The sequence below is a fragment of the Rhagoletis zephyria genome, unplaced genomic scaffold (assembly GCF_001687245.7).
Source record: "Rhagoletis zephyria isolate East Lansing unplaced genomic scaffold, Rhagoletis_zephyria_1.1 Rzeph_scaffold_01024, whole genome shotgun sequence".
NCBI classification, from domain to species: Eukaryota; Metazoa; Arthropoda; class Insecta; order Diptera; family Tephritidae; genus Rhagoletis; species Rhagoletis zephyria.
In genome coordinates this window covers 29,092-45,147 of record NW_016158108.1, presented here as the reverse complement: position 1 = coordinate 45,147, position 16,056 = coordinate 29,092, and the positions used below count along the sequence as shown (strand labels likewise).

The 16,056-nt window shown below is 39.3% G+C and overlaps 3 protein-coding genes across 26 annotated transcripts in view; 1 reads left to right on the top strand and 2 right to left on the bottom strand.

The window, feature by feature from the left end:
- Positions 1-6,664, bottom strand: part of Cka (Connector of kinase to AP-1) — a 59,789-nt gene extending 53,125 nt beyond the window's left edge. For 3 of the 24 annotated variants that reach the window (XM_017615487.1, XM_017615488.1, XM_017615489.1), the window contains exon 1: positions 176-1,122. In XM_017615487.1, coding sequence (XP_017470976.1) covers positions 176-571 — 396 coding nt within the window. In that variant the 5' untranslated portion in view covers positions 572-1,122. Of the gene's footprint in view, positions 1-175; positions 1,123-1,582; positions 2,164-6,038 lie in introns of those variants that run through there. The other 21 variants (XM_017615464.1, XM_017615466.1, XM_017615479.1 and 18 more) reach the window with 21 other exon arrangements.
- An 842-nt stretch (positions 6,665-7,506) lies between these two features.
- Positions 7,507-8,431, bottom strand: baf (barrier to autointegration factor). Its single transcript, XM_017615490.1, has 2 exons — positions 8,155-8,431; positions 7,507-8,024 (listed from the first exon to the last, which is right to left on the bottom strand). The coding sequence occupies exons 1-2, from the start codon at positions 8,278-8,280 to the stop codon at positions 7,878-7,880; spliced, it is 273 nt and encodes a 90-aa protein (XP_017470979.1). The 5' UTR covers positions 8,281-8,431; the 3' UTR covers positions 7,507-7,877.
- Positions 8,432-12,973: 4,542 nt separating this feature from the next.
- LOC108362492 (inactive pancreatic lipase-related protein 1-like) lies at positions 12,974-15,586 on the top strand. The gene is made up of 5 exons (XM_017615500.1): positions 12,974-13,016; positions 13,080-13,245; positions 13,328-13,770; positions 14,392-14,592; positions 15,366-15,586. Exons 1-5 carry the CDS (start codon positions 12,974-12,976, stop codon positions 15,584-15,586), a joined length of 1,074 nt encoding a protein of 357 aa, XP_017470989.1.
- Positions 15,587-16,056: the final 470 nt, after the last annotated feature.

The following is a 16,056-nucleotide window of genomic DNA, read 5'->3' as shown; positions in this document are numbered from 1 at the left end:
TGCAACTAGTGAAGCTTGAATAAGACAATGAACCTTTACCAAGTTACTCAAATGTAACTAATATGGCACCATAAAGGACTGCAAGCAAGTCACATATGAATATCTACATATCAAAGTGGATTTAACAACTAACACACACTAATCAGTTATGTATAAATTTGTATATTCGGCTCACCTGCAATTCTGCTCTATCCACATCCCATTGGGAGCGCTCCAACTCGAACCGTGACCATTCGTGCTGTATGAAGTGTAGTATACCTGGTATGGTGTATTGTGGTGTTGTTTGTTGATTATTTTGACCACTAGGTCCACCGCCACCACCATTGCCACAGTCATCGCTGCCATTGCTGCCGGTACCAATGCCGCCTGTACCCGCCACACTGTTAGCATTGCCGCCGGTTAGCCCGCCAACACCGGTAACACCGCCCAAACTGTTGGTGCCGACACTACCAACTCCGCCAACACCACTGACACCACCACCGCCACCACCCACGACGCTACTACCGCTCGCACCACCCGCACCGACGGGTTTATTATTTATACCAGTTGTCGCTCCTGAATTAGTGCCCATCGGAAATAATTTTTAAGCTGATGTTTTTTATTTCGAATGTTTTGCTGCTTTTTTAATTATATGCACTATTTACTTGTGAGCTCCTTGTTGGAAATGCGTAGTATTTTATTATTTTAGAATTAGTACCGGCGTTGCAGGAAGCAGTTCTATGTTTTTCAATTTGTAGCCCTTAGCAACGCTTTATCAGTGTAATTTTAGCTGCCTTAAAGAATTTAATATGTGTTTAGGAGACTCAATTTGATAGAATATACATACAATGCGATGCTATCCGATGGCGCTTGTAGAATTATAATTAATTGATATTGCTTCTTGTTACAGTTGTTATTTTCTTAATATTTCATATTAATACTTTTTTACGAAATCATATGGACGAGGCATGCGTCTTTTCGAATGCTATTTATATTGCTATGCACGTCTCGTTTGTTCTGTGTTCAAAAATTTTTGATTTTCCCGAAATATAAATAAAGCATTCAATTTGATCTACACTGTACTATTTCTATTTATCAAATGAGGTCAATTAATTTTTCGCACACTGGGCCGTTAGCTGCTGTCTACTCGACGCAACTCGTGCTTAAGGATTCACACGTCTCCTTTTCTGCACTCGTTCGGGTATGCATAACCAAACGAAAGCAGATGATAAAAAAAAATAATATGTACGTTGCTGCAGGATTTATGGAGCACCTAACGACGTCGTATACGCACCGGCGGCCAGCTCCTCAATCAAGTTTTTATTTATGCAAATTTAGCTTTGCTTCCAACATAAAAACTGCGCTGGGCTGGCCAACTCCGATAGCCAATTTGGTCTGCTAAAACGGCAGCCAGACGGTGTCAAAATTTAATATTTTTTTAATAAACTAGTCAGTTGAGCAAGTTGAACATTAAATTTATGGGCCGCCGCCGCCGCCTTGTACTCCCAACCCCTACCCGTACTAAACACACATCCGTGGGCTGGACGAATGTCTGAAGAGAAATGTGCTTTCACTATTTTCGCATTTTCTTTTATATACACACTTTTTCTATTCATCAATTTCACATCGCTAATCAATACTAAATATATTATTTTTCACAAAATTCTTTCAATTTAACACAATTTCGAAATTGTTTCCATTCCTTTGGATGTTGGAAAATTCTTTATGCAAAAATCTCCTACACTGAAGTGTGAAAGTAGAAGAAATCCAAATGAACAATGAAGAGCGAAAAATTGCCGCAAGAAAAATTGACGAAGAAAAACGAGAAGTCCCTGCCAGAAGAGACGTGGTGATGCCAGACAGTTTCCAAATTTGAAAAATACACAAGTCAAATTAGAACTATAAAAAAAAAAAATGTCACCAACACATGGAAACGGGTAAACTTACAACTTTTCCCCCGAGTCAATTTCAAGAAAGCGACTTGCAACGGAAAAGAGCGTATATCGCTTTTGAAAAAAATCCAACTTGCTAACGGAGGGTCTCCACAGGCAAAAATTTTCACCTTTTGAATGTTATCCGATATTTTGAAAAATTACTAAAAACGCTGTAATGCACACAAAACAACCACAAAATCGGCAATGCTCAATACTTAAATAGTAAATATTAGGAGAATAAATTATGTAACTAGAAAAATATGTAATGCAACTTTTGTTTTAAACAAATTGCAGAAAAATTATATCATATGGCAACACTCGATTGGGTTGAACGCACTTGCAGCAAAAATGAATATTGCTAGTGCAGCAGGATCAAGTTGAAAATATATCTGGCAAGCGATTTGCGTAATTTCAGTGAGTGGCAGTTACATTTGGCAATTTTTATTTCCGAAAGAGATTTCTGCAAATCTGCAATTTAGTACTTTCTGGCTGTTTACACGAAAAAGTAGACTTTTGATTTCGCATTTTGACAGCGTCCACATTCGCCTTTATAGAGCGTGTCAGACGTGGCAGTATTTGAATCTTTTCCATGCAATTTGTTGCCAAATTTAGAAAGAGGAATATTGCTTCCACGTGTGAACAGCCAGAAATACTTTTCGGAAATCAGTTTAAAAAATAAAAGTTCCAAGGAGTGACTGCAACTGAAAGAGTGCAAATCGGATTCTAATATATATTATAAACTTGCAGTGACACTGATCACAAATTTGTATGAAATAAGTAAAAAAGGATTATTATAAATAAATGCCAATAATAATAAACTAATCTTCTAATTGGGGGTAAAGTTAATTACAACCAAGAGAAATAACAAACAAACCAGTTACGAGGCCCACTGCTTGCAAAAATTTATTCGCTGTGTGATCGGCCAAACATCTTTTTTTTTTAATTTTTCCGAGTTCGCTTTTCAGAAAAAAAGATATCCTTCGAAAGNTGACAGCGTCCACATTCGCCTTTATAGAGCGTGTCAGACGTGGCAGTATTTGAATCTTTTCCATGCAATTTGTTGCCAAATTTAGAAAGAGGAATATTGCTTCNTTTTGACAGCGTCCACATTCGCCTTTATAGAGCGTGTCAGACGTGGCAGTATTTTAATCTTTTCCATGCAATTTGTTGCCAAATTTAGAAAGAGGAATATTGCTTTCACGTGTGAACAGCCAGAAATACTTTTCGGAAATCAGTTTAAAAAATAAAAGTTCCAAGGAGTGACTGCAACTGAAAGAGTGCAAATCGGATTCTAATATATATTATAAACTTGCAGTGACACTGATCACAAATTTGTATGAAATAAGTAAAAAAGGATTATTATAAATAAATGCCAATAATAATAAACTAATCTTCTAATTGGGGGTAAAGTTAATTACAACCAAGAGAAATAACAAACAAACTAGTTACGAGGACCACTGCTTGCAAAAATTTATTTGCTGTGTGATCGGCCAAACATTATTTTTTTTAATTTTTCCGAGTTCGCTTTTCAGAAAAAAAGATACCCTTCGAAAAACGCTTCATAAGCGAGCTTTGACTGCATGCTCAAGCGACTTGTTTTTGAAATTTTCCAATTTGGCAACCTTAAGTAGCTGTTAGACGTGGCAAGTGCAAGTCCTTTTCAAATGTCTGTCAAACTCAAGAATTCCCAAAAGTGATTGCAGGAGCAGTTACACCTTGCATGTAAAGTGACTTTCGTTTTTTATTNATGTCTGTCAAACTCAAGAATTCCCAAAAGTGATTGCAGGAGCAGTTACATCTTGCATGTAAAGTGCCTTTCGAAAGCAGTTTTTATTTCCGAAAACCAAACTTTCCGAAACTACCTTTTGTCTACACAGTGAATGCAGAGAATTCCACTTTCACCTGAGTTACTAGACATTTTTATGCTCGTAACAATATTACTGACCTAAAAAATTTGTTAAAAATGGTAAAATGCGCACAAAACAACCACAAAATGTCTGATGCTTATACATTTAAATTGTTCATATCATTGTACATTAATTACAAGTATTTTGTTAAATGTGATGCACAATTTTTAAAAACACAGGGCCTGTTCGAGGCACGTAATAACAGCGGCATTACTGCCGTACTGATGAAAAATGGCAACATTGTTGCAACTGCCCAACTGATAACACATTGCTGGAAATTCACACAGATCGTGATACTTTAATAATTCGCGCAACACTGCGGTTGTGATTGCAACTCGAACAAGCCCTTATACAAATTCGGCAAAAATCGCGTCACTAGGTAACACTCGATTTGTTTGACAGCACTTGCAGCCTAAATGGAAAATTGCTAGTGCAGCACGATCAAGTTGAAATTATTTCTCTAAAGCAATTTGCGTAATTTCAGTTGCAGTTACACCTTGCAACTTTTATTTCCGAAAGTGATTTCTGCAAATCTGCATTTAGTACTTTCTGGGAAAGTAACTTTCGATTTCACATTTTGACAGCAAAATGCGTAGAAAAAACGCTGGCATTTTAAAATGAAACTGTTTATACACAATTTCACCAAAATGAAAAACATGGCAGCATTGTTGGTGCGCAACGAACGACTCTCTTCCAATTAAAATAAAATGCATACTCTCTCTCTCTTTCCAACGCCCACCAAGTTTTTGACAATTCAAGAGACCCACTACCTTTTGTTTCGCACACCTTTTTTGCTCTTCTAAATTCTATGAATGACAGAACTGAACGAAGGGTGTTGCCAACTATAGGGGAAACGAATTTATAGACAAAGGAACAGGGCAGCTACGCAACGACAAAAAATACGAGGCTGGCCGAACTTGAATGCCTTTATTTCCCGTAGGCGAAGATGCACAATGTTTTGTTGATTGTTTTAACGGCTAAAAGAAATCAATTTTATATCGTTTGCAAATTTCGTTTTCCCTCGGCCATTCATTGATACTTCTATTCGTCGGTGCAGGTCAACAATAGGAGGCAATGAACTTTTTCAAACCACTTAATTTTAATACAAAAGAGTACATTTGTCTTGCCACAAATAGGAAACAAACTGAAAGAATTTACACCGACAGTTGTTATATACCTATGCACATATATATGTATATATATGCNCGACTCTCTTCCAATTAAAATAAAATGCATACTCTCTCTCTCTTTCCAACGCCCACCAAGTTTTTGACAATTCAAGAGACCCACTACCTTTTGTTTCGCACACCTTTTTTGCTCTTCTAAATTCAATGAATGACAGAACTGAACGAAGGGTGTTGCCAACTATAGGGGAAACGAATTTATAGACAAAGGAACAGGACAGCTACGCAACGACAAAAAATACGAGGCTGGCCGAACTTGAATGCCTTTATTTCCCGTAGGCGAAGATGCACAATGTTTTGTTGATTGTTTTAACGGCTAAAAGAAATCAATTTTATATCGTTTGCAAATTTCGTTTTCCCTCGGCCATTCATTGATACTTCTATTCGTCGGTGCAGGTCAACAATAGGAGGCAATGAACTTTTTCAAACCACTTAATTTTAATACAAAAGAGTACATTTGTCTTGCCACAAATAAGAAACAAACTGAAAGAATTTACACCGACAGTTGTTATATACCTATGCACATATATATATGANGAACGACTCTCTTCCAATTAAAATAAAATGCATACTCTCTCTCTCTTTCCAACGCCCACCAAGTTTTTGACAATTCAAGAGACCCACTACCTTTTGTTTAGCACACCTTTTTTGCTCTTCTAAATTCTATGAATGACAGAACTGAACGAAGGGTGTTGCCAACTATAGGGGAAACGAATTTATAGACAAAGGAACAGGGCAGCTACGCAACGACAAAAAATACGAGGCTGGCCGAACTTGAATGCCTTTATTTCCCGTAGGCGAAGATGCACAATGTTTTGTTGATTGTTTTAACGGCTAAAAGAAATCAATTTTATATCGTTTGCAAATTTCGTCTTCCCTCGGCCATTCATTGATACTTCTATTCGTCGGTGCAGGTCAACAATAGGAGGCAATGAACTTTTTCAAACCACTTAATTTTAATACAAAAGAGTACATTTGTCTTGCCACAAATAGGAAACAAACTGAAAGAATTTACACCGACAGTTGTTATATACCTATGCACATATATATGTATATATATGCACGTATTATTTATGTTTCGTGCACTTAAAATTCTCTATAGAAGCACATGAAGTCCACAAATTATACAATGGTTGTAGGTAATGAGCGCATCAAAGGATTTTTAGTCTCAACAATATGTCCGTTTGTATATTAGTCGGGTTTAAACTCGCAAATTTGTTCACTTATGCTGGTTTAATTAAAACAAAAACTTGGAATTTTGATCAATCACACGGATTTGTGGAATACACTAAAAATTAATTTATTAAAATCTTGTCACTGCCAGAAATTTTCTTGGTACCGAAGAGGAATATTTCCGATTTCGTTCTTTCCTATTAGTCTTTCTCTTTTACCGAAATATACTCGCTCGTTTTTTGTACGCGTTGTCTATGCACTTTTTCCCCACCTTCAGACTTGGAAGAAAAAGTTTTCTTTTTAAAAAAGCAGAGTGCTGCAATTTATAACGAAAATAACTATCACGTTTTGTTATCGAATATGTTAAATAGATTTATTAATAATTTGTGTGTTTATTTAACAAATGAATAAGTTTTTATGTGAAAATTACCGAGAGCAGAAAACTGTGCACTTTCTTTCTCGCCCGTGTTATGGAAACTTGACGGCAGAGTTGCCAATGTCCGCGTATGTCATAAATGAGTATTTGATGAAGTAGCTGTGAGAAATGAATGGTTGTGTGCAAAATGTATTTTTGTAATACACTTTGGTTGTGTGATAGAAGAATGTGGCAATTATAGTAGACGCTATGCGGAGGGAAATTTAGTGTTAAAGTTGTAAAATTAAAATATTGTATATATTCTTAAATGTGGAAAACATTTTCTATTTAAAAAAAATTGATGGACTTACAACAAAAAGGAATTTGGTAACTCTGAAGATACGGCGGTTTTTGGTGTTAGAAAAGGACAAATACTGTGTTGTCTAAGAATGCTGCTATGGACCAGAAGGAATAAGCAGATTGCTGTTTTGAATAGAACGAGAATTAATAGGGAAAATGGCGTAGAACTAGTTAAACACAGAGATGTTTTCTAATTTTGGTGCCAAAATTTGTCAATTATAATTCATACAAGTTGTTGTTTTAATTAAAATGTTTGAATACGTATTTCACCAGCAAAAAGCCACCACCAATTGAAATACTTCATTTAATTTGGAATAGTTTAAAAACTTTATCGATCAAGGCACTGTTCAGTAAAACTTTCAGTTTTAGGGCCTCTTTGAGGCGCGTATAAAAGCGGCAATACCGCAGCGCCGATGAAAATTTCCAAAACTGTTGCAACTTCCGAATTGATAAAACGTTGCTATAAATTCACACCGAACTGCGGTGTGATTGCAACTCGAACAAGCCATTATTTATTTTTAAATGAAAATACAAAAAAAAACGAATTCAACTAACCACAGAGGAAACGAACGAATGTGCCAATCCCCACAGAATTGAACGAAACGTCGACGGAATAGTTGGTGGTATGTATTTTCAGTTTTTATTTTTATATTTAGGTAACGTTTAAACTATTTGAAAACACCAATTGCACTAATTGGAACTCAAGGTGACTATCAATGAATTTAACGGCTACTACACAACTGACAATTCTTTGCGCAAGTGATTTACTTTGATACATTTTCATAGTTAATTGCTATTTTAAAAGACATTTAAACGTGTATTATAAATTACATTTAGATATTACTTATATAAAAAGTGATTTTGATACAAAAGATCATAAAATTCGAAAAACATTTCTTAAACGCACTGTATGCGAGTCTCACGCACATAATTGGTGCGTGTTATTATTTTTAGTAAAAAAGCTGTTATGGAAATGGTTAAATTTTTACAGGAACTCTTCACACCAATCGTTTAAACAATTGTAACAATCAGACGCCTGTTTTGAACTTGCATTGCATACTTCTTTCATCCAGTCCTTGAACAGCTCCTCGTCCTTTTTGAGTATCAAATACTGACCAAGCACGGTGTAGGCCTGCAAAATAACGCGGGTTAGATTAACAAAAAGCAAAATGTGTTTGATAGTTTAAACTAATTCAAAACTTTGTTGTACATATACTATATAGTTGTGGTGTTAGAAGCTCCGCATTAGCAGCATCACAAACCTTATCAAATCCAGCCTCAATTAGGCGTCCTCCTAGCGTCTCACCAATGCCAGCCAATTCTGTCACAGATTTGTTGCCCATCGGCTCGGCCACAAAGTTTCTGTATTTTTGTGAAGTTCCAGCCATTTCGATTATCTTTTTATGCTAGGAATGTAGTTTATTTTTGTCGGTGACGAATTTATGCCGCGAAAAGTCGAGAAACAAAATTGAAGCGCATGCAAAAATCCACAAAGCAAAGGAAGAATGACGCACAATAAAAAAAACTCAAACCAGTGTTGCTGTTGTACAGTGAAAATGGGCAGGGTTGCTAACTATACGCCAGCGTTGGAAGTGTTTGGAAAGCAGTTTTCATGTTTAGCGGGTTGCCAAGCTTCATTATGAATTTAAATTTTAAACTTATAAAAATAGATTTGAAGTTATTCAGGCATGTTTTGAAAGTTGTAAGCTTTGAAATCGGTGCGATTTACTTAGGAGATTTTCTAAAAGGTGCAAATTTGGCACTGAATCGATGAATATAACGTACGGTTTTGAGCATCATTCACCAGGGAGAGGCGAAAGGCGTTTTTTGCATTCAGTACAATCAAATTTCGGTTGTTGTTGTTGTTGTTGTTGTAGCGGCTACAGCAACCCCGCCCAGATCGATTGATATCTCAGTCGTTGTCGTCAAATTCCACTAACGGTAGCCCTAGGAAGCGTGCAGCCTCCACTTGGTCGGTCCACAGGGACAAAGCCGTTAGTGTTGCCGGGCTTTCCGGGCATGCGAAGAGATGTTTCGAGTCATGAGGGGTCTCTCCGCATGCCGGACACTCATTTGGCACATCTGCATTCAGTCTACTCAGGTATGAGTTTAACCTGCTGCAGTAGCCAGAGCGAAGTTGGGCTATTGTGGTTCTTGTCTCCCGAGGCAGATGAAGCTCCGTCTCGTCTATGTCCGGTGGTGGTGTGCCTAGAACGGCATTCAAAGGTCTAGAGTCTACATAACTCGAGACTGTGAATGTCGTTCAGGGCCAGTCGGTTTGCTGACGGGTCCAGAGGCTGCTTGATGAACCTCTGGACTTCGTCCGTCAGTTCGTATAGATGCCTCCTGACGTGCCTAGGCGAGGGCTCCTCAGATTTCAGCAGATTTCGGTGTTTACACACATGTTTGGAAGCGAGGTAATGTGAGAAAACAAACCCACTACAATAGGTTGTGCGCTGGGCTTGGGACCCGCCACGTAAAAACAAATGTTAATGAGAGGAACAATTCAGCCTCGTATTAGACCCCCTATTTCCATGACGACCACGGCAAAGATATGAAGGACTAAAATTTGAGAGCATGCACCTGAAATATCCGCACCCTTGGCGAACGTTGTTGTTCTTGTAGCGGCTACTAAACCCCGCTCGGGTCGGTTCATTCGTCGACGTTGTCGTCCGTTTCAGCTAAGGGGCGGCCTAGGAAGTGCGCGACTTCGACAGGGTCTGTCCATAAGGATAGGGGCGTCAGCTGGGTGGGGTTCTCGGGGCATGTTAAGAGGTGCTGTGAGTCATGTGGCGACCCTCCACATACCGGGCATTGGTTGGGCACATCCTCATTAATTCTGCTCAGGTATGAATTTAGCCTGCTGCAATAGCCAGAGCGAAGTTGGGCTATTGTGGTGCGGGTCTCCCGAGGCAGACAGAGTTCTGTCCCGTCCACGTCAGGTGGCTGTGTGCCTAGACCGGCATTCACAGGGCGGGAGTCTACATAACTTAAGACCGACTCCCTGTGAATGTCGCTCAGGGCCTGTCGATAAGCTGACGGGTCCAGAAGTTGTTTAATGAACCTCTGGACCTCGTCCGTCAATTCGTAGAGATGCCTCCTGACGTGCCCTGGCGAGGGTTCTTCTGTTTGCTTGGATGACCACGTCTCTGGCTCCCCACAAGAAACTGCTTGCAGAGCATTGTGTTATACTCCTTGATTGGGAGCATCTGGGCCTCGTCGTGAAGGTGGTGTTGGGGCGACATCAGAAGGCATGCGGTCGCTGTCCGAAGTGCCGTATTCTGGCAGGTCTGTAGCTTCATCAACTACGTCCTGGTAGTCCCAGGCGGCCACACTGGCGCTGCATAGTTTAGAACTGGCCGGCCAATTGCCTTGAAATATATATTTGGCCAAGGACTTGTTGTTGATATTGTAGCGACTACTCAACTCTTCCTAGATCGACTGGTCCCAAAATCGTTGTCGTCAAGCTTAGCTAACAGGAGACCAAAAAAGTGTGCAACTCCAACTGGGTTAGTTCATAGAGACAGGGGTGTTACTTGAGTGGGCCTTTGGGGTCATTCGAAGAAGCCATAGCGAAGTTGGGCTATGGGGGTGCGAGTCTCCCGAGTCAGACGATGGTCTTTCTTATCTACGTCAGGTGGTTTTGTTCCGAAAACGGCTTTCACAGGTCTAGAGTCGGTGCAATTGGAGACCGACACCGCGTGAATGCCGTTTATGGCCTGTCAGTATACTGTCGGGTCCAGAGTTTTGCTTATGAACCTCCGTGAGTTCATATGGATGCCGTTTTCCAGATATCTGGAACGATGAAGGTGGCCTTAGACAGATTTAGGACCTTAGTGAGATTATCTACTCCTGCGGGACCCAAGTTTTTCAACAACAGCATGCATATTCCATCGGGTCCTATGGCTTTGGAGGCTTTCGCTTCCCGATGGCTACCTGAACCTCATTGCTGGTGAAAGCAAGAGGTGCACTGCGTTTTGAAGCTTGTGCAGCTTCTGGTCACTCCACGTTTGGCTTTGTCCATCAGAGGATACAGCGTTAACTGTCGGCTAAAATATCTCTCGCATCGCTCCGGCTTCATCGGATTGGAAAGTGACCTCACGGTTGACCAAAGCTTTCTCAAACCAGAGGTGAAGTTGCAAGACTTCAGATTCTCCTCACACTTCTTCCGTTTGCGTGAGTTCACCAGTTGCTGAACCTCCGTGTTGACATCCTGGATCGGCCTGACGAAGGCTGTCAGCCTCTTCAGCTGAAAAATTCGGACGGGTGTCCGAAAGTTATCCGGCGGGAATGAAGCGGGCTGCAGCAGCAGTGACAACCCTGCGGAACTTACGCTCACTTATGCAAACGTCTGTTGGTGTGGGAAGGATATAGAAGGTACTTTCAGTAACTTCCTCGAAGCCGTTCCATTCAGCTTTACTAAAGTTTACGTAGGTTCGATGTTACTCGGAAGCAAAGTCGACAGGTTTATCGTTCCATATGACTATTGGCAGATGATCTGATGCTAGAGTCAGCATAGGTCGCCACGTTATGCTGTTTATCAGATCAGCGCTTACAGTTGCTATGTCAGCTGCTTCAGCGCAGCTCAACAATGTTTAGTTGCTGAGCACCTTCGTCGCTTGGACCGCAGCTATCAATAATCCATGTCCAGTCGGTTATCTCCTCAATCTTGCTCTGAAGTCCGTTGCAGTTGAACTGTAGAATCTTGGGGTGCCTTGTGAGACATCGCAATATGGGTCGTGAGTGATTTGTGGTATTGCCTGCCGGCCAATTGATGTGTGTGCTTCTGTTGGGGATGCTTCCTTGTGGTGGTAGTGGCCAGCATTGCAGAGGGATTTGCGATGGTATAGTACAGCTAGGGCCCACGAAGTTGCTCGCTCAATCGCACGTCATGAGCAGTCCTGAACACGCCCGAAAGTGGAACCAGCCAAGTCACTTGACTGATGTCACGTTACGGTATATCCTGGACTGACACATCGAGTAGATTGTGTGAGGAACTATGAACTGTTGGCGGCGGGGTGTAGGTGGGAGTGTGGTTGTGTGTGTGGTATGCCTTTCTATGGCTGTTCTGTGTTGGGGGTGGTCGAATTAGTTTTGTGTTGCTCAGCTGAACTATGGTGTGCCGGGGAGGCGGTTCGGTTGGTGCAGCATGGGACCAAGAATAATGTGGTCCACCGCAGTCCAAACTTATGTCGACCAACCACTGGGCCGATGACGCATCGACGAGTGATCAATGGCACTCAGAGGGGCTGACCTATGAATCTACACCTGTTGCAGACTCATAGTTTCGACTTGCACGTAAGACACGCGTCACTATGGCCCAACTATGGTCTTGATATTGCAGCTGCCTAAACGGCAACTTATTCAGACTCGACTCCAACGAGTGTCCGGCATGTGGAGACACACCCCATGAAACCATAAACCTCTTCATATGTGAACTCGAACTTGCTCAGCTAACACCTCTTTCCCTCCAGTCTAACCACGTCGAAACAGCTGGTTTCCTAAGGCTACCGTTGGTTGAGCTTGACGACAATGATTGATGGATCAACCAACTTAGGGGATGCTTAGTAGTGCCGCTACAAACACAACAACAACAAAGGCCAAAAGAAATTTATTATAAAATGCATTGGGAACTTCTTTATTTCTGTTTTTTTTTTCTATGATGTTTCGCTTGTACCGCGCATAGGGAATACTATACATATTAAACAGCATTGCCCACCCGCCGTCTTATTTGATAAATGCACTTTTTGAATGCAACATTCGCTTCTAACTAACTGTAGTGCAGTGTAAAGCGTTTGCAATGGACAACGTTGACATTTGATTGATGTTTGCTATCCACAATCAAGCCATTAACATTTAAATGCTAAATAGTCATTACGAAAATGCAATTGAAAAGTGCTATGAACCCTTTGAACCTTCTTTTCGACGATAAGTGCGTAGATATGCCGCCACAAAGCAAAAACTTAACACGAAGAAATGCAAAGCCAACCAAAATATATTTAAGCGTTTGAAAAAGTAGGCTTGAACAGTTAAAACCTAAGCTCAAATGTTCAACATGTTTTTCGTTTTTATGGTGAAAGTATGAATTGGATCCTAAGAATTTCTGTGTACCTAATTGCTTTTGGTAAGTGATGAAAGAAAAACAACAAGCGTGATCTTTACTATTAAATAATTTTCGTCTATCCAGCTGTAGCGCACGCTGAAGTGGAACTTAGAGATGAGGACTACAACAAGACTTGGATGTATATGCCCAACGGCGAGGGTGAAATGGAAGTGGCTTATTTGGTTGAACCGCCAGCCGAACACGATCGTAGTGAAATATCCGAATTTATACAATTTGAATTTTATGACAGGTATGCACTAGCGCGCTCTACAATCATTCATCGCACATTTTTGCTCATATTTACTGCATACCTATGCACTTTTACTCACCAGCTCGAACCCTGACAAACCAGTAACGACCGCTTTTTCGCTACTCGAAGGCCCCACGACGAGTACCACTCGCCGACGCAAACGTGAAACCTGGGAGGAGCTAGCCGATAGATTTAAACCCGATATAAATACGAAAATTTTGGTACACGGCTGGAAGTCGAGTTCACGCAGTAATTCCATACAAGCTATACGCAACGCTTACACCGAACGTGGTAATGTGAATGTATTCGCTATAAATTGGAGCGATCAAGCGGATAATATTTACTATCTTGAACCGGCGCGTTATACAGTACAAGTGGGTAGAGCAGTGGCGCAATTAATTGATTTACTAGTGGAAGAGAAAGATGCCGATCCGAAGAGCATACATTTGATAGGACACAGTTTGGGGGCGCATATAATGGGTTATGCTGGCTCGTATACGAAATATCGCCTTGGACGTATTACCGGTGAGTAGGGGAGCATATCGATTGCGCGAGAAACGCCTGTAGATTTCAATTGCACTTGTACAGTGGCGGAAAAATAAATAGGGACACGACATTTTAACAAGTTTTGGCTATTTATTATCATTTTTGTTTTTTTATGTTTAATACTCTTTTATGAATGTATAGCTCGTTATCAAGCAAAAACCATATCAGTCAGGATTTTAAACTGTGTACAAAAATTAGGAAAATTTAATTTTTAGAAAAAATTTTGGAATGCACTTTTGTAGCCCATATTTTGTATGGAAGATAAAGCGTGACAGCGTAAAAAAAAATATATCAAAAAAATATCAAAACTCGGCGAAATTTTTGAGCAACTTGGAACATGCAATTTATTGAATTAAAATTAATGCATACTAATAATTTTACTAAAAATTCTGATTAAAAAATTTAAAATTTTGCCGAAATTTCGAAATTTTTGTACAAAGTTTGTTGAAATTCAGACTTACGGATTTTTGGCAACGAGCTGTATTCTAAAACAAAAAAAAACATTAAATAAACAAAAGAAAAATAGCCAAAACTTGGTCAAATGTCGCGTCCCTATTTATATTCCCGCCCCTGTATGTATGCATATGCGTATTTATGTAGGTTTGGATCCCGCACGTCCCGCTTTTGAGGGCAGCACTGGTCCTGAGAATCATCTCGATGTAACCGATGCTGAATTTGTTGATGTCATACACACCTGTGCGGGTATTTTGGGGTACAAGCAACCGATTGGGGTCGTAGATTTCTATCCAAATGGTGGAGGCGCTTTCCAGCCAGGCTGTAATCAACCTGCGCAAATATTTAGTGAGTAAATTTAGCATAATTTCGTTCAAAACTCAGGAAACGTAAAATTATCACTCACTTTTATTTTTCATATATTTATATATTAGGGTGCATCACTCTCCCAAACAAAAAATAATAAAAATCGACTTCTAAAATATTCTGAAAAATAATAAGATTTACGTGAACTGGATATATTTGAAAATGCCACAAATATCTTATTATTTTGATTCCGTTGATTAAGTTGTTAAACATTTTTGTGCAGACCTTTCAAGCTTAAACTTTTGTATGATNGAATGAGTGTAACATACAAAGAGTCAAATGAGTTAGTTGAATGAGCTGACTCCTTAAAGTGAGTTGGAGTCATTGAGTCAACTCCTATAAATTTGCTGAGTTACCCACCCTTAGTTGACACTTTCGATACCAGAAGCAACAACAAAATACACGCAAATGTTGTTTTGCTCTACTGATACTACCTGTTTAATGTGCCTTGGATGTAAGCATGTATTTTTGACATTTTTTCCGCTTAACTATGCTCTCATAAAAATTTTTAATATTAAATTTGTTAACTTTAGTGGCTTCTTGACGGTATATAATTAATTCTATGTATAGAGAAATTTCGGTTTAATTCTTTTTAGTGAATAAATTACCTTTACAAAAATACAAAACACGTTCATATGGCACACAAAGAATTTTTAGATTTTTTTTCCCACTAAAGCAGATGAACCTAACCTAACCTATAGTTGATTTCTAATTTGTTTTCACAAAATTTTTTTTTTCTTTTAACCATTTCACAGCTGGCTGCAGTCATGGTCGCTCGTGTGAATACTTTGCCGAGTCCATTAATAGCAAAACGGGGTTCCTAGCTACCGCTTGCAATTCTGTAGTCGATGCTAAGGCTATGAATTGCACTGGACAACGAATTTTAATGGGAGATCCAGTGTTGCAAAATGCCCGCGGTATATATTCAGTAAAAACGGCGGATAAACCAAATTTCGCGCTTGGCATGGAGGGCTAAAAAAATGTAAATGATCTGTATAACAAAAAGAATATGTAAGCTATGGATTAAAAAAAAGTAAAAATTAAAAAAAAAATACTTTGTTCTTGCACAAACAATATAGTATTATTTACGCAAAATACTTTATTTAAATTTTATTTTACAATCAATATTAAATAAATGTCTAATACGATACAAAAATGCTTTTTTCTTTCTTAATTACTTAAATAAATAGTTAGGGTATCAGTAAAAATACACAAGGATGTATAAAATCTTCAATGATGTTTTAGAAAATAAAAAAGGCGTTAGTACCAGACACTCCTAAAATTTGATGTGTAAACATCTATGTACAGCTTGACAAAGCATAAGGCGATTCATTTACATATGTACATTAGGGTGCATCACCAGAAAAAGTAACGGGTTTTCCACCGGAATCATAAAACTTATTCAGTGTTATCATGAGTTTCATTTTCCCCGAACCGGTTCGCTTT

Coding starts and splice junctions, on each gene's coding strand:
- baf (XM_017615490.1), bottom strand. CDS start 8,280: ATGGCTGGAACTTCACAAAAATACAGAAACTTTGTGGCCGAGCCGATG. Junction 8,025..8,154: donor TTGAGGCTGGATTTGATAAG/GTTTGTGATGCT, acceptor GTTATTTTGCAG/GCCTACACCGTGCTTGGTCA.
- LOC108362492 (XM_017615500.1), top strand. CDS start 12,974: ATGAATTGGATCCTAAGAATTTCTGTGTACCTAATTGCTTTTG. Junction 13,017..13,079: donor TGTGTACCTAATTGCTTTTG/GTAAGTGATGAA, acceptor TCGTCTATCCAG/CTGTAGCGCACGCTGAAGTG. Junction 14,593..15,365: donor TCAACCTGCGCAAATATTTA/GTGAGTAAATTT, acceptor ACCATTTCACAG/CTGGCTGCAGTCATGGTCGC.